We start from the raw sequence: 26,706 nt of genomic DNA, 5'->3' as shown, positions 1-26,706 counted from the left end.
GTAACCTATCCTCTCTGGCCCCATTGGAACCTCCAAAAATGGGTTCAAAGTATAAAATGTTAAATATCTCAAAATAGTGGGGTTTTTTGGCATGTTTTTTCGCGTCAAAAGATAGCCCATGTTACACCGCTTCAGATGTGAAAATAAAATTCCGTGTAATACCATGGTTAGATCCGTGTAATTGGCCTCGGCAGGTGAATCATATGTCATTTTCCAGCGTTTTTGTGAGAAAAATGGTCGAAAATGGCCTCTTACGACATTTTGATATGAGAAAACTGCTATTTTTTCGTCAAAATACATGAAAAAACGACCTTTTTCACATCAGTTTACCTATAAATTTGGTCCGAAACTGACTTTTCTTCATAGAACAAACGAATGGTCGAAATCTGCTTACAAAATCACATTTGTGGCATAGAAAACCCACATATAATGGGCTGTCATGATTCTATTTCCACGTAATTTTTGACGGAAAATCGATTGAGACTTATCTCAATCCTGTCTGATGGGTCCAAAAGGTCGAAAAATGACCCTGCTTCAGAGAATGTTTTCAACTCGCAATAAAAACACTTTTTTTGCTTCAAAAATTCCCTATTCTGCATTCAATCGTGAATGGCTTTTATTTTCCAGCGAAGCAAATGAAAATATACCAATTTGCTTACCATTTGGCTCAATTCAGCGTTAAGAGTCATCCTCTAATAGATTAAAAAATAACATCATTAATTCTAGTTACTCACCATCAAAATTATTCTCTCACCTTTTACCCTTCCTTGAGTTATCGGCATAATTTCGGGGGTGGGTATGAATAGTGGAATCTCTCTTTCACTCCAATATAGTTTCAATTATGGAACAAATAATTCCGCACAATTTTTGTGGAATGTCTTAGAATACCAGCCCAACATATTTGTGGTGAATATAAAGTTTATGCTTAAAAGGAACATTTTCATTTTTTAAAAGGAGCGACCGTTTCATTTGTTCGCAAAATTCATTGAAACTGTCTGCATTTATGTCAACAGCTGCATTCTCCTGATTTTATTGCGAGGAATGATTGATACTCAATACCCGTCATATCTAGCGTTGGACGTGCGTCTGCACTTTTTATCGGAGAGTTTGTTTGCTTTCGTTCAATTTCGATAGAAACCATGCATGCGTCATTTCTAAGCACTTAATGCGGCTGTGTTTCAATTGATATACTATAATATTCTGCAGTTAGTAACAGCGTTCTTCTAAGCTATCTATTTTGACGTAGATGATTTCGACGTAATTATGGAACAAATAATTCCGCACGAATTTTGTCGAATGTCTTAGAATTCCAGCCCTCATAGAATCAGATAATTTCACTGAAGACAATTATAAAGATTCTATTCTCACCATGAAATTGCTACGAGACGATCTTACGGTATCCTCCAATGACCCGTGATGACTGCCGAGCATTCAATTAGCAACTGATTTTGGGGAAAAGATATGATTAATTCAATTGCATTACATTTCTGAATTGTAGATGGGATGGAGAGATGCTAGAGCATCAAAAAAAACAATTTTTCTCTATGTTTTTTTTCTAAAAAAATGTATAACTTAATTCTGGCATATGTAATAAACTGTTATATGATAATTGCATTGGATGATTCAAAAAACTGTTATAAAACCATTGCATGGTATTGTTTAAATTGATTACCCGTTATTCTTCAAATTTGTTTTATAATAATCATTACAAGTGGCGGGCGATAAAATTTAAGTCAATTAACTAACACTCAATGGCTATAGTCAAAGTTGTCACAATGTGTTATCGCTTGTCTCGCTTTCAGTTGCAATTGTGTTTCTATTTTTAATAATTTTTTTTGTTGCATCGGAATTTAATCAAGAGCTGTAACGAATTTTATTCAAGTGTGACTGATTAAGTTAGTTCTGAACGGTCAGTACCAATACATACAAAGAGATAAGTGTCAAATATGATGTAAACAAATAGCCAACTTCACCATTATCTCAACGCTCGAAAAGATGCAACTTTGATTTGTCGTGTTTAGTCTGAAATAAAATGTGGATGTGAATTGTTGGAAGATTGAAGTGTTCAACTACGAGTTCGTTTTGATATTTGTGAAAATGTTTAAATTTGTCATTTTGGTTGTTTTGTTGGCGTTGACTTCAACGGTATTTGCAAGATATGTTATTGAAAGTCACAGAGATTTGGATTGGCAATCGAATAGTATTGACGATGGAGAATGTTCCAGCCTAACATCAGAACTTATCGAAGAAATCAAGTCACATCAACCGATCGTCGATCAAATCACAAGTGCCATTGTTAATGGAAAATACTCAGGCGATACATGGGATGCGTGAGTTGATTAAATCAATTATAGGAACATTTCAATTTATTCAACACATTTTTATTTGCTTTGTAAATTCGTAGGTTGGCACAAATGACAGATAAGTTCGGTGCCAGACTAGCGGGGTCACAGAATTTAGAGAACACAATTGATTACATGGTTGATGAATTGAAAAAGGCCGGACTGGATAATGTACATACGGTAAGCAAATTTGCAAATACTCATCCATTTGGTGGAATTGCTACACCCCCATAAACGTCATGCCAATTCGCCACTCTGTATACATACACTCGTCCATCGGTGTTACACACGCACAATGTATTTCACATACCTCGAAACGAATATCAAATATGAAGAGGAAAAAATCCGTACGGTTTATCGTTCGAATATGACATGTTGTACAATTTTAACAAATATAATGACCCAAAATGTATTAAGCAAATTTGCAAAATTTCCAGGAGAATGCTACGGTACCGCGCTGGGAACGAGGTTATGAAAATTGTCAAATGTTATCACCAAAACGGGTAAAAATCAATATTTGTGGCTTTGGCTATACCGTCGGCACATTGAAAGGTGGTTTATTCGCGGATGTTGTTGCTGTTGAGAGTTTTGAGGAGTTTGACAAACTGCCTGAATCAGAGGTACAGGGAAAAATTGTATTGTTTGTGCCCGAATGGCAAGGATATGGTAAAACTGTCAAGTATCGCTCTCAAGCGGCTTCAGTTGCATCGCGCAAAGGGGCTGTGGCTGCCTTAGTTCGATCAATTACACCATATTCAATCGGTTCGCTGCACACCGGAATGCAAACATATGCTGCTGATATTAAAAATAAAATTCCCGTAGCCGCTGTTACTGTTGAAGATGCGTATTCAATGCTGCGTTTGTATCGAAAGGGTGAAAAAATCACACTTCACCTAGAAATGGATGATCGAAACCTCGGTGATGTCGTGTCCCGTAACACAATCGCTGAATTTGCAGGTGAATTGACTTTACCTAATTTATTTCCCATTCCATAACTAATTTCATTCTGTTCTTAGGTGAGACAAAAACTCCAGTTGTAGTCGTCTCAGGCCATTTGGACAGCTGGGATATTGGGGTTGGTGCTATGGACGATGGTGGTGGTGCATTCATCTCGTGGAAAGCATTGCATCTATTGAAGCGATTGAATTTGAAACCACCAAAGCGGACAATTCGTGCCATCCTATGGACGGCTGAAGAGCTCGGTATCATTGGAGCTAGAGAATATGAAAAACAACACAGAAGCAGAGAAAATGAGGAGTTTAATTTCTTTATTGAAAGTGACATGGGTACATTCACACCACTTGGCTTAGATTTCAGTGGCAACAAAGAGGCAGAATGCATCTTTAAAGAGGTATTGAAGCTCATGGCACCATTAAATGCAACGAAATTCGATACGCCCATCAATGCAGGACCAGATATTGAACAATGGGTGAATCGCGGTTTCCCCGGCGCGAGTTTAATAAATCAGAACGAAAAGTATTTTTACTACCATCACTCGGCTGGCGATAGTATGCTCGTTGAAAACCCAGATGATTTAGATAAAAACACAGCATTATTCGCCAGCGCAGCATATGTCATTGCAAATTTGAGTGTTGACATGCCAAAAGATTTGACCGACAATTGAAATCAACTTCTTGGCTTTTATTTTGATGTGTATGTGATTTGCAAATAAAAACAGATAGAATATTTTGACACTGTGACCCTTGAATTGGATCGGAATTTTGATTTACTTTTTGCTTTTTAGAACATACAAAATGTGTACAGCATGATGCTGTCAGCATCCAATTTAAAACTTAGAATGTGAAACTTAAAACAAACAATGATCACAATTCAGTGTGTTTAGCTTTGTCGTCACTGTCATCCGCTTTGGACTTTGACTCGGCTTCGGTTGGAATATTTTCTTCTGGTTCGATCACCTCTTCTTCATGCTCTTGATCTTGTACTCTGTTCAGTAGGTTTTTGATTTCCGCATCATAATCCTTCCATTCGGGCACAATGCGTTGTGCAGCGGTGAGTTTTGGCTCTGAAAATTGAGAAAAAAATGAAATTGTATCAAAAATTTAACTTGGATTGAAAGGAGATTTGGTTCAATTTTGCTCTCTTACCTTTCGTTTGTGGGTCGTTACATAAATCAATAACTTTAGCATTAGCAAAATCTCTCTGATGGCACCATGTCTGACAATAAAGCCATTCTTGCGGCAATGACCTGAATTTTTGGATGAAATTAATTTTAATAATCATAGACTATCATTGATAGTTACAGCGCGTAGCTAAACAGGATTGATCCAAAGTGATACTCACTTGATAGCAACTTGATGAATCATATTGTTTGGCAAGTCTTGATCCAGATTTGACAAACTGTTCGGGTCTTGGCTCAATGCCTACAAGAATTATACAAGAATTTGTCATTATTGATTGTGTAAAATGGGATTTGATTTTTCAATTCTTAGCGATTAGTCGATTGTTCAAAGAAAAGAACAACGTAAAAGTTATCGAATTTCATGCTTTCTATCTCTCACTCTCTGTCTCTTACCTGATATTGACCACGTAGTCGATCACCAGCCGCAATCTTTCGGAATCGTTTCAAATCGACAACGTATAATGCTGAAATGTGATATTTGCGTCCCTGTAAATGGTTGCGCCAGTAACCCTGTTTCCAAAATCTGAAGCCATCCATGTCTTTGCGCGAATCGCAGAACGGCGTGTAAGCGTATGGAGCACCACCCAAATCCATTGTGTTCAATTCGTTTATATCGCTTCGAACAATCTTAACCATAGAAAAGCAATCATTAAAATGATTAGAAGCATTTTAAAAATAAAGCCTCAAGACATATAGTTTTAATCATGATATTTTTCATATAACAAAAATCCAAATCTTACCGCATCAGCGTCGACAAAAATGATTTTTTTCACATCCAATGGGAACAACACGTCCAAGAATAAAATTTTGTATCCCCAAATGATTCGTTGTTTTTCGGTTTGTTGATGCAACCAGCGAGGCCATTTGTATTGAACGAGTTCATACTGGAAGTTGTACTCTTTGGCCATGTGCGGCAGGAAATCAATGAACTGTGGCGATAAGAAGTTCTTCAAAAACCAGAACTTTACCGGACTATTTGTGTGCTTCATAAGTGAAAGCATCATAATCCGAAGGAGACGCTCGTACAAATGACCCGAAGCAACCGAAAAGATGTTGATGGTTTCTGATTCATTTGCATCTGGATTGCTGCCTGAAAATGAGCTTGTGATCGAATTCCAAATGCCAGAGTTTGCTTCATCATCATCGGCAAGTAAGTCAGCTCTCTCCTTTCCTTTCTTCTTTGTTACACGAAGTTTGATCACATGAGATCTAAATGAACTGATGATTACGCGAGTTCCGTCTGGACTGTGGATGCTGTTGGGTCCATCAGCACTGAAAATCATGGACAAGATTATGGTTTATACAGCTCATTCTACAAATTTGCTAGCAAATAAATATCTTAATTGCAGTAATTACTTGGTAATATCATAAATGTCAGCGCTTCTACCGTGACGCAATCGCAGAATCCATGCTCCAGGGTTGGCTTTGAGTTGGAAGTATCCTAAATTGGCCATGACAATGGTATCAACAACAACCGGTTTGTAGTCAGTTCCTAGTGTGATTTGCAATCCACGTGGTGGAGATCCAGTCGTTGCATCGAAGCAATGACCTTCCAAGAGCAAATATTCCAACTCATATTCACTGTGCACGGGACCATTGATATCGATCAGCTTAATGTTATCCAAATCGTACACCGAACGAACCACTTCAACAAGCCAATTCTCAGGAACCTAAGCGAAAATATCGACCAATAAGAATGATTTTAATAAAAAGTCACTCTTTGAATGATTTAAGTGAACATATTCAATTTTAAGTATTCAAGTGTGAAATTCACACAAATGATCCATGTCAATCAATTTAAAAAGAAGAGAACCACAAAATATATAAAACCTGTAAGTTTTGTGTCAACAGAGAGCTGCTTGGAAGGCCAACAAATTTGGCATATGGTCCGAGAGTGTATTTACCGTCGGGATTGAATTGTAGTTCCGGCTCGATGACAAAGCGATAGAAGCTATAATAAATTCAAATAATATTTAATTATTAAAATCCCTAAAATCATTCATTTGAATGCTTGACAAACATACTTCTTTACTGGCATGTCACTGTGTTTTTCCATGACACTGAGAACGACACGCATATTACAATTAACCACATTTCTCAAGAGAATCAAAATTGGTGCTAATTTCTGTGCGCCACGCGATGCTATAAAATGAAAATGGTCATTATTACATTTTCGCTTTTACACCTCAAAATCATTTCATCTTCAATTAATTACCTGGATCCAAGGCGGCAAACACTTCGATATATGGCATATTGCTTTGTTTTGGCGGCAAATTCACAACGGTATGAGAGTCACGAATGTTCGATGGGATTGAAACACGAGTGCGTGATTGTCGAGGTACCAATAAACCGATGAGTTTCATAATCAAATCGCTATCGTCTGTGCTCAAACTGTCTGACTCTTCGATGTCATCGTATTTCTTCAAAGCCTCCCGAATCTTATCACCGTGCAAGAAACTGTGCAAACGTTCGATCAAAGCGAAATCATCAGCGACAAATACTTCTTTCTCGTTCAATGGTCCAAGGATTTTTCCATTTGAAATAACCGCACTTTGTGATGCCTTCAACTGTAAGACTCGTTGAGAGTAAACACGCAACATTTTCAGGTGTAGCTCGGATTCGGAGAGAACCTCATTAACTTCGGACGGAATAACCTTTTCAGTTGATTTCTTCTCTAACCATTCCAAAACGGTTGTTGTTGCGGCTGGGCCAGGCAAAGTGTTTACGGCAGACCATACTAAACGATTCAAATTTGAACGATCAGCCACTGCAACACCCTCTGTGTTTGGAATGAATGCCACCCGAATGCCAGATGTTGATTTCTTAACGGAGAAAATGGAATTTAGAAAGAGAGTTTGTGTTTTGAAATGCAAATGATGAATTATTATTCGATGATAAAAGACTTGATCCCACTTACCATATATAAAAGAGCATTCTTAAGAAGTTCAGCGCCTTGTTCAGTCGTTACATCGGTCACAATCCAAATGGTGAGAAAACTGATTTTCTTGCCCAATGCACGCTCCTCCGAATTTTTCGTGGTGAAATACTTTAAGTTGTGTAGCAAAGTCGCTGTCATGTCACGTGCCGACAATTGTGCCAACAATTTGATATTTTCCAAACTCTTGTGTGGTTCACCTGAGAAATCCACAAACGATGCATCTTCTTTTGTCATTATCCGTTGATTTAATCGTGGCATTACGTTTGACTGGGTCATAATGTAATCAACAACATCCATATCATCGGTCAATTGACCGTTGAATACAGCTTTTTGGAATGGTACCGTTGCCATTAACACCTCGGACAGGACAGCTTCTTCAAATTTCTTTTCATTCAACAAAGTTTCTTCCAGTGGAACACCATTCAAGAGGGCTTGTGGCGATTTTTCAAAACCAAGACGTTCAACAAATTCAGTGGCAAGTTGACGACCATAATCGTAGTCTGAATCCTCCCCCAGTACCTCATCCACCTGCTCGGCATTCAATTCTTTTGCTGATTTTTCAAACTGTTTTCGAATCGTACTCAAACTGATATCTTCATCGGAACTATGGAAAGCAAAGAGCTAGATAACGAGAGAAAAAAATACAACGAAAAATCAAGCAATGGACATGTCTCCATAGAAATATGCTGTTACTTACATCGGTTAAGAAAGAAAGTGCATCCCGTGGTTTTTTTACTTGGTTGATATAGTTCCATGCGCAAATCAATGAACGATAGACCTTTTCTGATTTTGCATCCGCTTTTCTTGTGTCAAAAACTACACCGACACGAATCGGGGCTGAGTGAACCACAAAACTCTCTACCAATTTGGTGATTTCACGACCGTCCGGTTTGATTGGATCAATCACAACCAATAGATTGAAAATATTTTTACGAATGCTGCGCACCATGCCTGGGAACGATGGTCGAAGCAGATCATAAACTGTTCCTGGCCATGTGCGGTATTTCGCATCAGTTTCGATGTTATTGATCCACGCGACGGCTGAGTCCCGAATATCAACGGCAAATTCGATGTTGTCTGGCTGTGAGAGATCCAATGCAAGCAAATCTGAGGCGACCGATCCTTCAAGTTCTGTAGAGAAAATGAACAATTGAAGAATTTTCATTTGACAAATATTGAAAAATTTCGCCCGAAAAATTAAATTCAAAACATTTTTTTTCTTCAAAACTTACTCAATTTATGTAAACCGCTCAAAACACGTAACTCGCCCCGTAATGTTTCGACCAAATTGCCAACATCGAGTGATTCGGCATCAAAATAGAGTCCATTCACATATAGCGCCGCATCCGGTGGTTGAAAGTTCAATTCTTTGCCCAGAACATCAGTGTTATGTTTCATCTCCTTTTTGAAATCATCAGACACACGTACATGCAGTAATGATTTGGCTTGAGATGGGAAATTTTGAGCGGTGAATTGCAAAATTTGCAAAGCTTCTTCGCCTTGAATTTGAGCAACACGTTCGGCGGCTTGTAAACCCAAATCTTGGAACTCCCATGCTTTTAATGGTGCAATTTCATCGGTTTTCTCCAGAAGTGAGCTACGAAGACGATCCAAAGAATGAGCCAAGCTTGGATGGCGATCTCTGTAATAAAAATTCGAATTTTATTTTTAAAAAGGTCAGAACTAAACAAAAAACCAATTTTCAACACTCCAAAAAGTGGTAAATACTCTCAAAAAATGTCACACAGTACTCACTTCAATATCTTAAAATCGAAACCTTCAACTTCGTTGTCGACATCGTTCGAATCGTCCATGGTTGTGGAATCATCGGAACGTGGAGAATCATCCTGGCTTTTGTACTCAGTGGATTTGAGATAAAGCTCAACACCGTAGCCGGACAATCGAACACGATTCAAACCGGTATCCTAAGTGAAATAATCAAAATGTTGTTTACATTTCTTTGCTGTGGTTGTTCATTTATTTCCATCATTGCGGCAATGTACTTACTCTGACAAAATGTCTGGAAACATATTTCACCAGTCCACTTTCAGCCTGTTTCGTTAAGTACTCATGAAATGTTTTAAAATTCTTTGAGCCAATTTCACCGTACAAAATGGCTGTAATGGTATTGTTTTCACTGCCAGGGTAGATGTGATCAAAACTGTAAATATCATCGCTTTGATCCTGTTTATCGGCGTTTTTGGCTTTTTCCAATCCCTTCTTAAGTTCATCGAGGCTGCAAGCGACACGGCTGCCAATCGTTATGAAAATATCGGTTTTACAATCACCTTGTTCGAGAACTTCGCGGGCGACTTGGAAATGAGCCTGCACTCGTGGTGACATCGTGTGCATTGAGAGCACCAACTTCAATAATGACAACTGAATTGGGCCAATCAACTTTTCGGCAACGGACACAGCCGATTTGTAAACCTTTGCATCGGTATCTGTACGCAATTGAATCAACAGAAATTAATTTTCATCGCATAAGAATTATTGACATTCTTCAAAATTCAGTATAAATCAACAGAATGTGAGTTATTACTAGAGACGTTTTTATTTATACCTAATTCATGAAGCTGTTGCGGTAGTGTATTTAAAGCGCTGACATAATCCCAGTATAAATTTGGACTTTCATCGAATAAAAATTCAGAGATCTCAAGACAAATTGGTGTTGTATGCCATTTTGCATTGAGTAACGTAGTGATGGGATGACTTTTACTGGCCAATGACTGAACGGCGAATAAAAAACAACATACTAAGCTCCAAAGAGGCTTCATTGCTAAAATTTGAACTTTTTCTCTGCAACCAAAAAGAAAACAACACGTATAAAGAACCGAAAAAATATACATGTTTTAATTTGAACAAATGTACGCAAGTGTTCGGATTACTTACCAATATTTATACAACTTTTCACTATTTTTTTTCTTAAGAATTGACTAAAAACTAGAAATTTAACACGACTACCGTATCTAATACCACATTTTGGTCGAATTTAATACACGAAAATGAAAAATCGCACCTCACGTTATTTGTTTGTTCTAGTTTTTGTTTTCTCTCTTCTCTATGGCTTGCATGTAACTCGCTGCGATGCTTGTGTGGTAGTCTTGAACAACTTGTATACGTTTTTTTTTCTTCTTCATTTGGCGGTGTCATTTAACGCTATTGTTGCATGACACGATATGCTTTGCCGTATCTGGCTGTCAAATGCTCCGACCAATGAGCGTGCGACACATTTGACATTTGGTGAACAACTGTTTTTGACAGCTTCACATCTTATTCAGCACAAACACAATCAAGTCTAATGATGATGATTTTCATATTTTCTTATGTTGCATTGAAAATGTAACAAAATCGATAAATTGATTTTTTTTGTGTACAATTTGTTTGGAAATATTTATTGCGAAGCATTTTGACGAATCAATGTCTGAGTGATTAACGATAGTTGGAGTTCAAATGTGCTGAAGACACGAATCTGTCAGTGTTGCTGTCATGAGAATACTCCCCAAAAACTTGAGATTTATTCCAAAACAATGAATAACAGTAATAACATCTCGTTTCACTCCGTGAACAGTGCCATCCAAAAGGTTGCCTTGTATGAAACGAAAACGGTAATAATTGAGCATTTTTCATAACATTTTCCAGGTATTAGTAATTTAACATTCAACTTATTTTTCATTCAGCGTTTGTTGCTGGTCGGCAGTAATGACCGTGAGACAAAGTTCCGCTGCTTGGAACTAGACCGAACCGCTGCCACTGAGCTGAAATTCCATGAATATCCCAGTGAGTATGATGCTAGAGGCATTCGAACTTTGGTCGGCACACTGGGCCAGTGCAAGGTAAGAGTTTATTGAGTCAATTAAACGTAAATGGAAATGTAAAACCTTGTTTTGTTCCATCCAGAAAATCAGTGCATACGGTGTGTTGGGTTTCATTCGCTTTATGGAAAGCTATTACATGATTCTGATTACAAAGCGAACCAAATGTGGCGTTATTGGAAAACACATAATTTTCACAATCAAAGACACGGTTATGATACGTGTGTGTGAGCCATCGATAAAGCAAACTCATCCGTTAGAACAACGATACCTGCGAATGTTCACGAACATCGATTTGAACAGCAACTTTTACTTTAGTTACAGTTACGATTTGACACAAACTCTTCAGCATAACTTATCAGCGCCACGATTCATTGGAAATGCTGATATTGAAAATGAGGAACCATTACCCGATTGGAATTCATACGTAAGGATGTTCATGTGTATTTTAAAGAATATTCATCATTGTGCCAACACGAAAATCAACTTTGAGAAGCATTTTTTCAATCGTTTTTGATCTTGTCTAATTCTAGCAAAAAAACTATCGAAATGAAAAAATGGAGTATGCCATCCGAAGTGTGTCTCGTAAGCGTTTCGTATGGAATGCACATCTACTAAAACCGATGTCTGTGATTTTGAATCGTGACTGGCAAGTCGAAGTGATCCATGGATTTTTCTCACAATCAAACATCAGCATTTTCGGTCGGTCTGTGTACGTTTGTTTGATAGCCCGTCGAAGTACACGTTTTGCTGGTACGAGATTCTTGAAAAGAGGCGCTAATTTTGCTGGCGATGTGGCAAACGAGGTTGAATCAGAGCAAATCGTTGTAGATGGTCACCGTATGTGTTCATTCACTCAAATGAGAGGTTCCATTCCATCGCATTGGTCACAAGATATAAGCAAAATGGTGCCAAAACCACCAATATCCCTTGACTTGTCTGATCCATATGCAATAACAGCGGGAAAACACTATGCACGACTTTTATTCGATTTTGGTGCACCAATCATCATACTGAATCTTGTGAAGAAGCGCGAAAGACGACGCCATGAAAGTATTCTAACCGATGATATGACCACCTCCATCAATTATCTCAATCAGTTTCTGCCACCACAGCATAATATCAAGTACCATCACTTTGATATGGCTAGAGTAAGTGATATTGATACACAAGCACAAATAAAATTTCAGTTCCATAAATAATTTTCCTCTTTATTTTATCACAAAGAAAAGTCATGGCGGTAATGTTATGGGCAGCTTGGCCAAATTTGCCGAGAATTTTGTGCAAAAAACCGGTCTGTTCTTCAAAGATTCAAATGATGTGTCATTCCAAACTGGTATCGTACGAGTTAATTGTGTTGACTGCTTGGACAGAACGAATACAGCGCAATTTGCCATCGGGAAAACAGGTATACACTTGAAATTGGCAATGAAACCTCTACAATGTATATTTCAACACATTGCTTATTGAATTAAATATACAGCATTGGCCCATCAGCTCCATCGGCTTGGGTTTCTCAAAGCACCACCGAAGCTGGAATTTGATTCAGACTGCGTTACAATGCTCGAGAGTTTGTATGAAGATCATGGTGACACATTGGCTTTACAATATGGTGGCTCTCAACTTGTTCATCGGATTAAAACGTATCGTAAAACGGCTGCATGGACATCACAAGGCAATGATTTTATGCAAGTAAGTATACCGCATTCAATTTGGAATCCAAAATTCATTACAGGATCTAAATTTTCTCTCTGTTCTTCTCACGAAATATAGACACTATCTCGGTATTATTCAAACACATTCAGCGATACAGAAAAACAACACAGTATGAACATATTTTTGGGTTACTTCATACCATTAGAAAACAAAGGTGGGTAATTTTTTTTCCGTCGTTCAACGCACATTGAATAGCAAGAAACACTCGCGCTGCATTTTTTTTTATCCAAATACTTCATTTTTCCAATTCTCAACTTTGAACAAATTTCTGTTTCCTCTCTCCTATTGCCAGAAAACATTCCGATTTGGGATTTGTCGACCGATTACTTCATGCACAATGCCAAAAAGGATATCGAAACGGAGTTGAAAAAATCAAAACCATTAACCGAATGGGTTAGTCCATTCATTTTGAAGCATTTGCCAAATTCAACATGTGATAGCAACAAAATGGTCGATGAATTGATTCGTGTGCATTCACGCGACTTGGAAATGATAGATTATTACTCGAGCTATCACATTCCGTACAAGTGGACGTCATTTGAGGAAAATATTGCGTTTACGATCAGTTTGATGGCAAGATGTTTCACTCCGACATTTCGTACGAATTTCAGTCCATTTGTACCGGCAACGCGACGCAGTGAAGGTCGTGGCATTCTGAAGAATCCATCACTCACCGGTCAAAGTTCAACTGGCTCGACAAATAGCTCAAGCAGTTCAGACGAAGGTACATCGTCGGAAGATGATTCGATTTTAGAGAGTTCAACCGCTCAAAACATTTCCGTTGGCACTGAGGACAGTGAACCGCCATCAAAAAGTATCACTTTCAACACAATGTTTCCACCAATGATTGAAGTGTACCAAACCAGTTTGAAACCACCCAACAGAGTTGATATGGCCAAATACAAACAATATGCCAAAATGGGCACAGTACTGATGTCAAATGCTGCCATGAGCACATACAATCCCAAGAAGCCGTTGCACAACCGACACAAGCGAATGGTCAATGTAGTTTCACTAGGTGATTATGGTAGCGATAACTATAAACAAGTGACAGCGCCACAGGTCAAAGCGGAATCAATCAACACTTATGAAAAATACATCGAATTGCCAGATCAAGTATACAATCGATCTCCTTCCACGAGCGATCTTAATATTATCGAAAAGTATATTAGTATTCGTACATAAAAAAACAAATTATACCGTTTTTTGTTCAATTTATACGCAACTTTTATTCAATTTTAATCGAATTTCCATTGAACTGTTTAATAAAATTCAAATATTATACACTAATTCTCATAAAGTCTGCACAGTTTAATAACTTCTGACCCAACGCAGCAATGCTTCACGTTTGAGCGTATCTTGGTCCAATCGTTTTGGATCCTTGATGAATTTTTCCGCCTCTTCCACACGCCGTTCATCGATTCCAATCTTCTTATGAACGATACATTCGCCATTCTCATTCAATTTCGTGTGTTTGACATCGTCTTCAGTTGGCTCACCGTATGGGAATGTGATTGGTTCAACTGAAACTAAATGCTTCACTTTCCACAACAGAACATTATTTTCGGGTGTATTCTTCACGATTGCAACGTCTTTCGTCTGTGGGAAGAAAATAAAAGGAGAAAGTGTAAGGAATCGTTCTTCATGAATAGGAAAATTGCAATAAATGCTTGAGACTTTGACTCTCATGTGGATCTTTAATTGACATCTGGATACATACATCGTTTATTAGCCCGAGATCGAATAAGATTTTCCGTTCCCAATAGATTCGATGTACAAGTGGTGCAAACCGTTGCACGCGAAACAGTTTTGGTGGTTCTGACATTTGTTCCGGTTCTTTGAAATCGTCACTATGAGAAGAAAATATTGAAAAATTTAATACATCTATTGATTTTGTATACCTTGACATAACCTCAAAATAATATTTACCGTGCATAGTATGTGATACGTTCAAATCTTTTGCCATTGCCCACTTTTTTGTAAACGTGTTTTTTGTTCGGTTGCTGCCTCAGCAGCATAGTCCGTATAAATTGCTTCTGGAACTGAAGCGGAGCCAAAAATGCTCGGTTCATAGTGGCAACTAGGATTTTCTTCTGTTTCACCTTTGAATCCACTGAAAATACACGACTGTCAACATGCTCAACGAAACTTGGTAATATGTCAACAGTTGAAATGTCAAAACCTAACCACACACAAAAAATTTGGCAATGACATTAGTCCGGTGCACGATAAGAAGGAATGAAGATTTGTTTTCAATGTTTTGATCAGAGTTTTTAGGAGATATGAGAATTTTGCAATTGAATACATCGATTTTGGCACGATGTCAGAACGTGATACGCCACCGAATCAATTTGTACTCGACAGAAGGATGCACGAACTTCACGGTTTGTCTCATAATATTTGTTTTTCTTTCAAGAATCACAATTTTTTTTCACTTGAACCGTTTTCTTTTGCCTTTGCTTGCAGCAAACTCAATTAACCATAGATATCAAGCATAATATTGAAAATCATTGGCGTGATAAAATCCAGAAAAAAGGCTTCGATGAATCGAAACCAGACAAAAAATTTGTAGTCGTTCCCATGTTTCCCTATCCATCGGGATTCTTGCATCTTGGTCACGTTCGAGTTTACACAATAAGTGATGCAATCGCTCGTTTCTACCGACTCAAAGGAAAAAATGTAATTTATTAACTCGACTACTTTTTTTATTTGAAACAAATTTCGATGATATTCGTGAAAGATTTCATTGAATGACGAAAAAATTTCCAGGTGCTACATCCGATTGGTTGGGATGCATTCGGTTTGCCCGCCGAGAATGCAGCCATCGAAAGGAAAATCTCACCGAGTGACTGGACTAAATCAAATATTGATCACATGAGAAAGCAACTGGAACAGCTTGGAGCTTCGTTTGATTGGAAACGTGAACTGTCAACGTGTGATCCGAAATATTACAAGTGGACACAGTGTAAGCGAAATTTTAATAACTTTTCTCTACCACTATAAACGTCAGCGATCAACATCAACAGAGACACTATAGCACATAGCATTAAACGCACTATTGCTTCACTCTTTGTATACACTTTGACATCACTTATGGTTTGGCGCGCGTCGTACGTTTTTCAAACGTTTATGTTTGATTCAAGTATTTCACCGATTTCACCGAATTTTCGTACTCAATATCAATATATTCATTTTTACTTGGAAGTTTTTTTTTTATTGCAATGATGTTTTAAAATATATTTTGTCGAGAAATATTTTTTTTCCAATTTCCAAAATTAAATGAAATTAAAACACATAGCATGAAACGTATTCATAGTAGAAATGCATATGTATTAGTTTGTACTTATTCATTATAATGTATTTAGATAGGACGCTAGCGCGGCCTGACTTTTCTCTCTTTTCACCATTTGCATTTAATTTTATTTCAATTTGAGTGGAATCAGTTTCAATTTGATTTTCATTTCATCCGAAGGGATCTTCCTGCAAATGCACAAAGAAGGATTGGCATACCAGCGTGAAGCGTTTGTGAACTGGGATCCAGTCGACAAAACTGTCCTGGCAAATGAGCAGGTCGATGAGAATGGCCATTCGTGGCGATCTGGTGCTAGAGTAGAGAAAAAGCTGCTGAAACAATGGTTTTTGCGAACTACAAATTTCGCGAAAGACTTGAGCGATGGATTGGATGATAAGTCACTTGAAGATTGGGAAGAAGTAATTAAAATGCAAAAGAATTGGTTCGGTGAATCATCGGGCTACAATTTTCATCTCAACCTATTTTATGTGGATAGTGACAAACAAAAAATGGAAACGATTACCGTGTGGACGGAGAAGCCAGAACAATTGTTGAACCCTGGATTCATAGCAATTAAATCGGATCATTTTTTGAGTGAGGGCCGTGAAAGTGGTGCTGTGCTAGATATCGCCGTAAAAAATCCCTTCAAAGAGGGAAGCTTAATACCGTTAGTCGTTTTTGATGAGCTCGAATATCAACCACATTGTGAAACTTACATCGATGTGCCAGCTGTAAACAAAATTGATCGAAACTTAGTCGATAAACTTTGGATTAGTTTCGAAGATCAGCCGCCGGAAGAGAAGAATCGTGAGAGCGTTTTGAAAAAGGCGAAAAACATGAAAATCGGAGGTTATCCCGTAAGTGCGCATTTTCAAGACTGGCTCATTTCACGGCAGAGATTCTGGGGAACTCCAATTCCTATTATTCACTGTTCAAAATGTGGCACACTTCCAGTACCAGAAGCATCATTGCCAGTTGAACTGCCTGGGGCTACGTTTGATGAACATGATAAACCGATTCCGTTGAGCAAACGCAGCGATTGGTACACAGTCAAATGTCATAAATGTGGAAATTTGAATGCCAAACGAGAAACAGACACTTTTGATACATTCGTAGATAGCTCATGGTATTTTTTGCGATATTTGAATCCAGACAATACCAAGGCCATTTTCGATAAATCTCTTGCTAAAAAGGTGATGCCGGTTGATATGTACATTGGAGGAATTGGTATGGACATTTTGTTGCATAAATTTTTTATTTTGCTTTCCAATTGATCACGAAATTTTCAACTTCCAATCGAATTCGTTCATTCCAGAGCACGCCGTTTTGCATTTGTACATGGCACGGTTTTTCATGCATTTCCTGAAGACAATCGGTTATGTCGACAAAAGTGAACCGTTCAAACGTCTAATCACTCAAGGAATGATAAATGGTCGCACTTTCTTAACTGACGATGGTCGCTACATCAAAGAAGACGAAGTGAATATCTTGAATGAGAAGCAAAATCGGGCCGAGGAAACGTTGACAGGAATGAAGGTTCATATGGAATGGGAGAAGATGTCGAAATCAAAGAAAAACGGTGTTGATCCATCGGAATTATTTGATGAGTACAGTGTTGATTCAATAAGACTTATTATGCTTGCCGATGTGCTACCAAGAAGCCCACGCAATTGGTCGAAAGAGAGTGAGTCTAAGAATATTTTAAATAGCTTCAAATTAAAGGAACTAAAGAAATTTTAGAAATTTTTGGTAAACTGAAAAAAGAATGATTAACACTGGTGAAATTTTGCACAGCTTTCCCGGGTATTTTAAACTGGCAGCATCGGGTTTGGCTGCTGTTGAATGAGTTTAACAAAGCAAGAACGGACGAATCAATTATCCAGCCCGAACAGAGTGGCGAATATGATAATGAGGAGCTCAAATTGTTTGAATTGAGAAATACAAGTGTATCCAGAGCCGACGTTTTCTATTCGAATGCACATTTCAGTTCGGCAATCAAAGAATGCCAAGAATTCACCGATGAGTTGAGGGTAAATTTAATTCGAATCAATATGCTATAACCATTTCTAAATGCAACAAATTTTACATTCACAGAAATTCCCAAAGCAAATAGTCAAGTACAACTCACAGTATGAACGCGCTTTGGCTAACCTATTTATTATGTTTGCACCGATTGCACCACTGTTTGCGTCTGAATGTTGGTCAAAATTCCTGGCCGTACCAAACCGCATCGATGTGGACGAAGTAAATTTGAGATGGGACAAAGACGTGTTAGAGCAAAATTGGCCAGTTGTTGATAAAAACATCGATGATATTTTAGTTATTAGAGTAAGTCCTAATATTCATCGTTTCCATGATGCTTTTTCATTCTTCCAAACTCGTTTTTCATGTTCTCAATTTCAATGTTTCACTCAATTTAGATAAACAACTCAAAAACCATTCTTCGGCGCACAGAAGATGACCCAGAAACCATAACTGAAGAGTTTCTCACACAAAGGGCAAATGAAATGACTTCATTCCAGGAACTGCTCCAAACACAGACCATCAAAAAGAAATATTTCAAATATGGAAACGGTCACTGTGCAACGCTTGTTATAGTCACCGAGAAGAAGAAAAAAGACAAGAAAAAGAAGCGAAAAAATTTGGATGACTTAAATAGCGAAGCTATCCAAGAATTGTAGTTGATACCAAATTGAATGATATAGTGTAACGCTAAGGGGAAAGAAATGAGTAAATGAAAATATAAATATTGTAAATAATCGCATATTCTACCGAGTTTGGATCAATACGCGTCAATGCGTGTCAATGCGCTGAATAACTAGCTGTGAATGCATGCAAATATGGTCAATAAAATGTGCGTATTTGCAACTATCATTCCTGCTCGCCACAAACGAGACGAAGCAACAGAAGAAAACAACAACAATAAGACTACGGAACACAGTGCAAATGCCTGTGAATATTTGTCAATACGTGTCAATGAAGTAAATATACCCCTAGGTGTAACGAATTTTTGTTTGTTGAAATAAAATATGTAAAATCGGAAATTGAAAGTTATGCTGAGAATTTTCTGTTTCACTGGTTCTTGGTTTTTGTAGAAGGGATTTCGTTGAGTGTGGTTTGGTTTGGTTTGCAGGTATTCTTTTGTATCGTGTGCATATTTTAGATGATTGTTGTCTTCCCATTGGAATTGTTATGAATTTGGTCTACACATTGTTCACAGGTTACTAGGTACTGCTAACAAAATTCTGCACAAGTTTCTCCAGCGCTGCAATAGTAGAAATTGGGTCAAGTATTTGTTTTTTTCTCGATAAATTCAAAAGATGTTGCAAAAAATTGTTTGTTTCTTTGTCTGTTTATTAAAAATATACGCAATAATAAATAAAATCTCTTATTTGTGAAGGACTGTTTACTTTCCCGTTGTACTCGATTCGGTCATTAAATGTTCAAGATATGCATCCATTTGCGCATAGTCGAGCAGCGTCGATTTAACGAGATCGAGCAACATGCCCGGCCACATGGATTCCAATTTTTGTAACTTCTCTACGGCATTGTAGGTGTTTTCAATCATGGTTGACAGACAATATCGGCCACGATTCCGAATTTCATTTTCTTGAACGAACGGATTCGATGGATTATGTGCAGATAATTTGCACTGAAGCGCTTCTTTGCCGACAACTGAACGCAGTGACAAATCAGCGCTCATTAGCCATTGTTTCGGTTTAATTTTTTCGATTGTAGTACATGATTCCTCTAAATTAAGGCGTAGCAGCAGTGGTTCGATTGTAGATTCGGGCAATGACCATAACACTAAATCCGATAGACCGGAGTATGTTGCTTGGGCGGTTTCAATTTCTTCACTTGTAATCTCAATATCGTTGATTATCTTAAGCCCCCAGTGAGATAGGCGGTAGACCGCATAAGATCGCCAGTCTTTCGAGTTGATCGGATTTCCTTCGGCGTCTATTGTCAATGATTTCAAACCTTGAAGCTCGGCCAACGCATTCAATTGGCCAAAAAACTGAATATTCGTCTCGCGAAATGCATAGTTTTCGGCATTTGGAAAGCGATTTTTGATTTTCCCAAAAATCGTAGCGACATTATTGAAATTCACATAACTAAATTTCAATGTGTGCACATCGTTCGCCTTCTGTGCATTCCATTGACGATCGATGAACTTTATTGCACCGCTTCCATAAACGTTCAAATAACGGCCACAGATTTCGATAAGATAGTCACCACCTTGTTCTCGTTCGCGTTCCAATTGCTTTGGTGGTTTTGGTGTTTGTACGGTGGTCAACGACGACGATGATGCTGCCGCCGTCGCACTTGGCATCGGTGAAATCAAGTTTATCACTCGTGCTGTTTGTGAACGTTGCAGCGTTGGATGTTGACATGACCTTTTCACAGTGCTTTTTGTGCGATGGAGTGTCTTCTCTGACGGGAGATTATTATGGGCAGAGCTTTCGATTAAGCTTTTCACCGGATCATCACAAATGACCGGATCCTTTTCAACGGTCTCATTTGGGATTATGTTCGCCGACGCATCCAGCTCAAGGACATCGCCAGTCGCCTTTTCAGACAGAATTAAATTTGATACGACATCTGGCTCGTGTTCAATCTCACATTGATTTAAAGCATCACGGAGATTATTTCCATTCGAATCAACATGGAAATCGGTTTCTATTGCATTTTCCACTTCGACCGTGCTCTCCTTAGCTATTCGCGATAGTCCATCGAATTTCGTTGCACTTTCCTCTGTTTCGGTTATGAAATGGCTTGACGTTGAGTCGACATTAACTCCAACGCTTGATTCCGATGATATGATGGACGCTTCAACCTGAATCACATTCTCGGAAACGTTCGGTGTAATGGGCGGCAAATGGAATTCGTTTGTTGCACTTGAATTAATATTATTATTATCCTGTGATAAAGACCGTCGCATTTTCACCGATTTCCGTAGATTTTTTCGTATCGTTTGCGTTTTCTGCCGAATCACCTTCCGATCAATAATAACGTTTTCCGATAAGTTGCTCTCTACGTCAACGGCATCGTTTGCGGTTCGTAGCATTGCAGTGCCGTTAATCGGCTTTTGAGTATGGCTGGAAATTCTTTGCGGTTGCTGTGATCGAAGCAATTCCCAGTTTGTGCGTGCATTTGATATAATCTCTTCACGGCGAATATCACTGCTCAATTCAGAATGATTGGAATCATAGAGTTCTCTATTTTTGCGCCATTCCATTGCCGCCCGTCGTACTTGGTCCGTCACTTGCATTTGATTAAACGATGTTAACCGTTTCAAATGCGACACCAAAAATGATATGCAATCGCCGGCCAATGACACGGGATTGTTTTCAATGGTAATTTCCCTTAAATTCTGCACTTTTTTCAAACACGACAAATGGTTCACTTTTTCAATATCATTGTGACACATCCACAATCGTTCGAGCGCATGCAAATCATCGAATCCATTGATTTTCTTGATTCGATTTCGTTTAATATTTAATTCCTTCAATTGGATCAGACCTTTAAAATCGTCCTCTTGTATGTGGCGTAGACTATTTGCAGCCAAATTAAGTGATTTTAGCTCATGTAGTTGGCATATTTTTTGTGCGATCGATGTGATTTTGTTGCCATGCAAATCGAGTACACGCAACGTTGTTTTCACCGAAACCACTCCCGATATGTCACTAATTCGATTTTTACCCAACAAAAGTACCGTTAAACTCGTTAAACCATCCAAACATGAGATGCGTTCAATTTGATTGTCCGTCAGATCTAAAAACACTAAATGCTGTAAACACTGCGCAAAACCACTGAACGGGTCATTTTTTATCATTAGCATGTCGGTCGAGGGCTGCAGTTCAATATCCGGCGTTGAATCGCTGCTAATACTTGAGCCTAATGCTAGTCGGCTGGCTGCTGTCGTGCCATTGTAGCGGTTTTGAATCAATCGACCGAGGTGCTTCGAATAACTGTTGACAACACTATTTGCCTTTTTGAGCACGTACTTTTCTTTGGAATGCAAAAGCGCCGATTTTGTTGGTACGAGCGTATTTTTCGTAGCGGCATTTTGGTGATTTGGGTCAATAGTTTTGGTCGTTAGCCGATTTCGACCGATTGCGTTTGAATTTATGGAAAAATTACGTGACAACGTACGGGATGATGATGATGACGGTTTTTGTATTGATTGTGTACGCAATAAACGTTGACCAGGACCAGCGTTGCTACTGACATTGCCATTGCCACCGTTCACAACCATCGCCTTCGTCAACTTATTCGATTGATTTTGGTCTGCATTTGTGTTGGTCTTTTTCGTAAATTCAACGGCTGTGATAAGTGACGAATTGTCGCCGTTCGCATGCTGGTTGTTGTTGTTCAGATTCAAAGCAGGTACACAGATACTATTGATTAGGTTGTGCTGAAGCGATAACAAACGCAAATTTGGCTCATCAACAATTAGCGGCAATGTGGCCAGACCTCTTCTATCCAAATTTATGCGATCGGGACATTTTTCCTTCTCTTTTGCTGTTCTTTGTATGCGCCAGAAACCGTGCTGAACACTCGTTGCGTTGCCCGGATTCGTGGCATTCGACGAAGGCGATATCGTTTTGAGTGCCACACCATTTTCACTAGCCTCCAAATGTTTGCCTCCTCCGATGCCACCGCCACCATCTGTCGCAACAGCTCGGCTGCCATTTTTTATCGATTGTCTTGACTTTGGATCAACTACACCACTTTTACGCTGATGATTCTCACTTATCAATGTATTCAAATATCTTAGATTTAATGTGCTGTATGAACGTTGCAGAAATCGACTTGTGGGAGTTTTACTGCGTCGCGGAACAACTGACTCGATTTTCAATGGTGAAGCTGATGGTAGCACAACATCGGCATTTACATTGAACAAATTTATATCACTGACTGCTGCTGATTTTCCACGACTTTTCGCTGGCATTTGCATAAGAAACGGAATGCGCACTGCTGCTGCTGCTGCTGCTGCACAAAAGTGAAGAAAGAGAGAAAAAAATGTGTGAGGACAACGGAAAAAAATACATGCCATCAAACATTTGAGCAAATATTCGGAATGATTTTTTTCAGTACACATACAGCCTTTCGGAAATGAAATCACATAAAAAATGGCTTTCTTTTGCTCTGTGTGCATATGCAACAAGGAATGCTCTCTTACCGATTATGGTTTTTTCTTTCTTGCTGCAGTAATGCTACACATAGACCGAACGTCGAAAAGGAACAATCGCAGCGTTTACTCGAACAAACAAATTCCCAATGCAAATAGCAGTCAATTCTTTAGCCGCTTTTCGCTTTTGTTCACGTTTTACAACTTCAAAGGTTTTGTATGTTCTCGTTTTTTACTTCTTCGTCTTCTTTTTTCACATTTTTGCGCTTCGTTATTTCTTCTCCTTTTTTCTGACAACCGTTTTGATACCACGACGCCAAAGAAATGTACCAAACACTTTTTTGATTCGTAGAAAATTTTCTTCTATTTTGATTGTGTGCAATTTGATTCAGATTTTTAACATGGCAAAAGAAAGCAAATGTGCTTCTTTCTTTTGAAACTGCATACCAAACGCCACTTTTTGTTTCATTCGGATTTTACAGCTCACTTTCAGTCTCACTTCTCTTCACCTCCTCCTGAATCGACTTTTAAAACAGTTTTAAAGACGTTGCCGCTTTCTTCTTTCTCTCTCACTCTCTCTCTCTCTCTTTCTCCCTGTTCTTTTCGTCTTTTTTCAAATATTTTCATCGAAAACTTGTTGCACTTTCCACTAGGATGAATCTCATCATCATACACCGATAGAGGAGGAGGTGGGCTGCGATGGCAAATATGATGTAAAGCTAGTTCTTTTCTTCTTGCACCGTTTGCGATTATTTCCACTTAATTTCGTATTACTATCAACGATGATTTCGAAAAGAAAACGTGATGTTGAAGACAATGTTATCGATGTATGCTGGCTCCTCGTACACTTTGTGTTTTTATGTGTGTGTGAAAACGGGTGAAATAACGAAAATAATGTTCGTGAAATTCCTTTCGCTTTTTTCTGCTGGGTTTTTTGTTGTTGTTGCTAGTGCTGCTCTTGCTGTCGGATTACTCATTTATGCAAATCGCTGTGTGCAAGTTGTGCGATGCACTGGAAATTTGACAATGATTTCCTCGTTTCGTAATTCAATGTTTTGTCCGTGTCCGCTTTTGCCAGTGAAAAAATTTATGTACAACTGACGCTCGTATGTGAACGAGCAGGCAAGCAATAAATTTACTCGTGGAAAACACCGAGAGTCGACTAGTGTATTTCTTGTCTCTATGCTTCTTTTTCTTCTCCGTGTATATGGACGAAACTGGCAAAAGCATAGGTAGGAACAAGTCGCCGTCGTCGTCATCGGTTCGAAACTAAGCACAATAAATAAACGAACTTAACGAAAATGGTGTCGTTGCTGTTGGCAAAGCAAAAATTTTCATTCGTTCCGTTGGTTCATTCAAGCGACGAGCAACGGTACAAACACGAATGCATTGCCACATTTATTATGAAATTTTCTAAACTAATTTTCCTGAAGTAGTTATTTATAATGCAAATATTTACTCGTCGGAAAACTTGAAACCAAAATGTGTGGCTGCAAAACGCACACCATCAAATAAACATACACACACATTCTCAAACGCAAACACGAAACATTAGACGAACTTAAATTCGGGTGCGAGTTTCTCTCTCTCTCTCTCTCTCTCTCTCTCTCTCTCTGTGTGTGTGTGTGTGTGTGTGTATGTGTGTTGTGTGAGAATTTTGGATTTGGTTTCGGTGGTAAATCAAAATGTCGATGGTATCCAATGTTACTCTATTCTTTTCCCGCTTTATTGCGGCTCAAACTCACTCACTCACTTGCTCTCAGTGCACACCAGTGACTTCAACTATTTTGCATAAATATTTGGATGTGTCTGCGCTTGTGTGTACTCCAATTGTTTGTTGCTCTCGTTGTTATCAATTGAGCTTGTTTATTGAGGTTAGGGTGTATTGCTATAGCAAATTACTCATAGTTATCGCGAGTGTTATTTTTGTTATATTTTCGTTAGTTTTTTCTTCTCTTTCGTTCTACCTCTCTCTTTCCCTCCATTTGTTTGCCTTTTTAAACAAAAAAAAACAGAGCGAAAAACATATTCACATACACAAAACAACACAAAGGGGTCTCATTTTTTTCTCGATGTTTGGAGTATTTTGCCCGTGGTAAGCTTTATCGTTGAACTTTATCTGTCGTTGTCATTCCCATAGCAAATGGAAAAAAACGGTTATTCCATACTATTCCTTTTGTGTAATAAATACCAATTTGTCGTAGTTTTCATTTTTATTGACTTTCGAAACTGCTGTTTGCCTCGATATGCTTAGTTGGATTATGCGAAAAGCCAAAGCGAATTTTGAAGGCAAATAGAACCAAAAGAAAAAAAACTTCCGTTAGTCTTTGATAGTAATCAGTATGTTTTGATGACTAATTCGCTCCTTGTTGTTGTTGTTGCTGTTTCAGTTTGCAACTGAAATTGTATCGTATTGATTTTGAGCATGAAAATCGGGTCAACGATTATTTGAGGTTTTCCACAAATTGTATGCCATCGACATCATGCAACGGGGCTGTGTCTCAAAGGGAGACAACAAAAAGCGATTTACCGAAATGATATAAACAGAGCCATTACACTCCTTAACGAAGCGCAATACTTGATGATTTGTTTGGCCAACAAACACATCCACACACACACACACACGCCCAATGTCGAGTACAAGTTTGATTAGTTCGAACATATTTTGTGCAAAACGAAGTAAACAGCAAAAACACTACACACCATCGACCTTTCCTGTACTAAGTTACTCGAATCTGGATTAGCTCTGTCATAATTCATTATACTTTTCGTTTGCCAAAAACTTTTGCTATGCTCATGGTGTGTATGCGCTTTCATGAACTATCAGCTGATGTTCGAAATTCACCAGATTAAACGGATAAAGTATACGTCAACGATACGTCTTCAACAACAAGTTTTCTGATCTAATTTTGATACGTCTCAAGACTCGATGATTATCATCATCGTGTAAAAGTTTTTAAGCATAGCAAACCCATATATAGTATCTATAAAAATTACAATGTTTACCAATTCCATTAGCTGTCTCGATACAAAAATAATAACGATCATGCATGGCATATTTATAGCATTTAAACGCCCAGATATTTGATTTTCTACTAAGTTTAGCAGATGTTATTCAGTCATGCGAATTAGCACCTTTGAAATTAGCATGCATTTTTAAATTGTTGATTCGTGCTGCAATTCGTGGTGATGATGATTCGGGAGTTTATTTTTCGTATCGCATGTCAAATACACATGAATAGTTTCACTGAATTGAAACTTGGCATTTCTCAACAAGTCTTCAAAGTAATTAAGATTTTTTTGACATTTTTCATTGAATGCATTTGAA

General features: G+C 38.3%; 6 protein-coding genes across 6 annotated transcripts; 3 read left to right on the top strand and 3 right to left on the bottom strand.

Annotated features, from left to right (window-relative positions):
- The first annotated feature begins 1,947 nt into the window (after positions 1-1,947).
- Positions 1,948-4,050, top strand: LOC129573513 (carboxypeptidase Q-like). Its single transcript, XM_055454062.1, has 4 exons — positions 1,948-2,330; positions 2,405-2,522; positions 2,780-3,299; positions 3,359-4,050. Exons 1-4 carry the CDS (start codon positions 2,098-2,100, stop codon positions 3,964-3,966), a joined length of 1,479 nt encoding a protein of 492 aa, XP_055310037.1. The 5' UTR covers positions 1,948-2,097; the 3' UTR covers positions 3,967-4,050.
- On the bottom strand, positions 4,029-10,669 carry LOC129573499 (UDP-glucose:glycoprotein glucosyltransferase). The gene is made up of 16 exons (XM_055454018.1): positions 10,313-10,669; positions 9,984-10,219; positions 9,428-9,864; positions 9,176-9,345; positions 8,653-9,062; positions 8,118-8,551; positions 7,400-8,041; positions 6,698-7,304; positions 6,507-6,624; positions 6,313-6,433; positions 5,839-6,152; positions 5,223-5,754; positions 4,876-5,109; positions 4,644-4,723; positions 4,448-4,548; positions 4,029-4,365 (listed from the first exon to the last, which is right to left on the bottom strand). Exons 2-16 carry the CDS (start codon positions 10,195-10,197, stop codon positions 4,166-4,168), a joined length of 4,614 nt encoding a protein of 1,537 aa, XP_055309993.1. The 5' UTR covers positions 10,198-10,219; positions 10,313-10,669; the 3' UTR covers positions 4,029-4,165.
- LOC129573567 (39S ribosomal protein L30, mitochondrial) lies at positions 10,313-15,094 on the bottom strand. Its single transcript, XM_055454216.1, has 3 exons — positions 14,881-15,094; positions 14,672-14,801; positions 10,313-14,550 (listed from the first exon to the last, which is right to left on the bottom strand). The coding sequence occupies exons 1-3, from the start codon at positions 15,021-15,023 to the stop codon at positions 14,263-14,265; spliced, it is 561 nt and encodes a 186-aa protein (XP_055310191.1). The 5' UTR covers positions 15,024-15,094; the 3' UTR covers positions 10,313-14,262.
- On the top strand, positions 10,688-14,241 carry LOC129573510 (polyphosphoinositide phosphatase). The gene is made up of 8 exons (XM_055454046.1): positions 10,688-11,028; positions 11,101-11,256; positions 11,321-11,662; positions 11,769-12,386; positions 12,463-12,643; positions 12,719-12,927; positions 13,009-13,105; positions 13,244-14,241. The coding sequence occupies exons 1-8, from the start codon at positions 10,951-10,953 to the stop codon at positions 14,134-14,136; spliced, it is 2,574 nt and encodes an 857-aa protein (XP_055310021.1). The 5' UTR covers positions 10,688-10,950; the 3' UTR covers positions 14,137-14,241.
- Positions 15,095-15,138: 44 nt separating the features above from the next.
- On the top strand, positions 15,139-19,306 carry LOC129573506 (leucine--tRNA ligase, mitochondrial). Its single transcript, XM_055454031.1, has 8 exons — positions 15,139-15,335; positions 15,418-15,630; positions 15,721-15,916; positions 16,424-17,470; positions 17,559-17,927; positions 18,038-18,273; positions 18,338-18,571; positions 18,664-19,306. Exons 1-8 carry the CDS (start codon positions 15,234-15,236, stop codon positions 18,922-18,924), a joined length of 2,658 nt encoding a protein of 885 aa, XP_055310006.1. The 5' UTR covers positions 15,139-15,233; the 3' UTR covers positions 18,925-19,306.
- A 104-nt stretch (positions 19,307-19,410) lies between these two features.
- LOC129578155 (uncharacterized) lies at positions 19,411-23,932 on the bottom strand. The gene is made up of 2 exons (XM_055466321.1): positions 23,430-23,932; positions 19,411-23,230 (listed from the first exon to the last, which is right to left on the bottom strand). Exon 2 carries the CDS (start codon positions 23,202-23,204, stop codon positions 19,650-19,652), a length of 3,555 nt encoding a protein of 1,184 aa, XP_055322296.1. The 5' UTR covers positions 23,205-23,230; positions 23,430-23,932; the 3' UTR covers positions 19,411-19,649.
- Positions 23,933-26,706: the final 2,774 nt, after the last annotated feature.

The sequence above is a fragment of the Sitodiplosis mosellana genome, unplaced genomic scaffold (assembly GCF_009176505.1).
Source record: "Sitodiplosis mosellana isolate CC-2019 unplaced genomic scaffold, AAFC_SMos_1.0 Smas_scaffold_1, whole genome shotgun sequence".
Lineage (NCBI taxonomy): Eukaryota > Metazoa > Arthropoda > Insecta > Diptera > Cecidomyiidae > Sitodiplosis > Sitodiplosis mosellana.
The sequence above is the reverse complement of the archived record's forward strand: the minus strand, read 5'-3'. Positions and strand labels throughout refer to the sequence as shown.

Coding starts and splice junctions, on each gene's coding strand:
- LOC129573513 (XM_055454062.1), top strand. CDS start 2,098: ATGTTTAAATTTGTCATTTTGGTTGTTTTGTTGGCGTTGACTTCAACG. Junction 2,331..2,404: donor TCAGGCGATACATGGGATGC/GTGAGTTGATTA, acceptor GTAAATTCGTAG/GTTGGCACAAATGACAGATA. Junction 2,523..2,779: donor GACTGGATAATGTACATACG/GTAAGCAAATTT, acceptor CAAAATTTCCAG/GAGAATGCTACGGTACCGCG.
- LOC129573499 (XM_055454018.1), bottom strand. CDS start 10,197: ATGAAGCCTCTTTGGAGCTTAGTATGTTGTTTTTTATTCGCCGTTCAG. Junction 8,552..8,652: donor GAGCGGTTTACATAAATTGA/GTAAGTTTTGAA, acceptor TTTTCTCTACAG/AACTTGAAGGATCGGTCGCC. Junction 4,366..4,447: donor TAACGACCCACAAACGAAAG/GTAAGAGAGCAA, acceptor CTCAATTTTCAG/AGCCAAAACTCACCGCTGCA.
- LOC129573510 (XM_055454046.1), top strand. CDS start 10,951: ATGAATAACAGTAATAACATCTCGTTTCACTCCGTGAACAGTGCCATC. Junction 11,029..11,100: donor CCTTGTATGAAACGAAAACG/GTAATAATTGAG, acceptor TTTTTCATTCAG/CGTTTGTTGCTGGTCGGCAG. Junction 12,928..13,008: donor AAGGCAATGATTTTATGCAA/GTAAGTATACCG, acceptor CACGAAATATAG/ACACTATCTCGGTATTATTC.
- LOC129573567 (XM_055454216.1), bottom strand. CDS start 15,023: ATGAACCGAGCATTTTTGGCTCCGCTTCAGTTCCAGAAGCAATTTATA. Junction 14,802..14,880: donor CGTATCACATACTATGCACG/GTAAATATTATT, acceptor TTCTTCTCATAG/TGACGATTTCAAAGAACCGG. Junction 14,551..14,671: donor ATCTCGGGCTAATAAACGAT/GTATGTATCCAG, acceptor TTCTTCCCACAG/ACGAAAGACGTTGCAATCGT.
- LOC129573506 (XM_055454031.1), top strand. CDS start 15,234: ATGAGAATTTTGCAATTGAATACATCGATTTTGGCACGATGTCAGAAC. Junction 17,928..18,037: donor ACGCAATTGGTCGAAAGAGA/GTGAGTCTAAGA, acceptor AATTTTGCACAG/CTTTCCCGGGTATTTTAAAC. Junction 18,274..18,337: donor AATTCACCGATGAGTTGAGG/GTAAATTTAATT, acceptor TTACATTCACAG/AAATTCCCAAAGCAAATAGT.
- LOC129578155 (XM_055466321.1), bottom strand. CDS start 23,204: ATGCAAATGCCAGCGAAAAGTCGTGGAAAATCAGCAGCAGTCAGTGAT.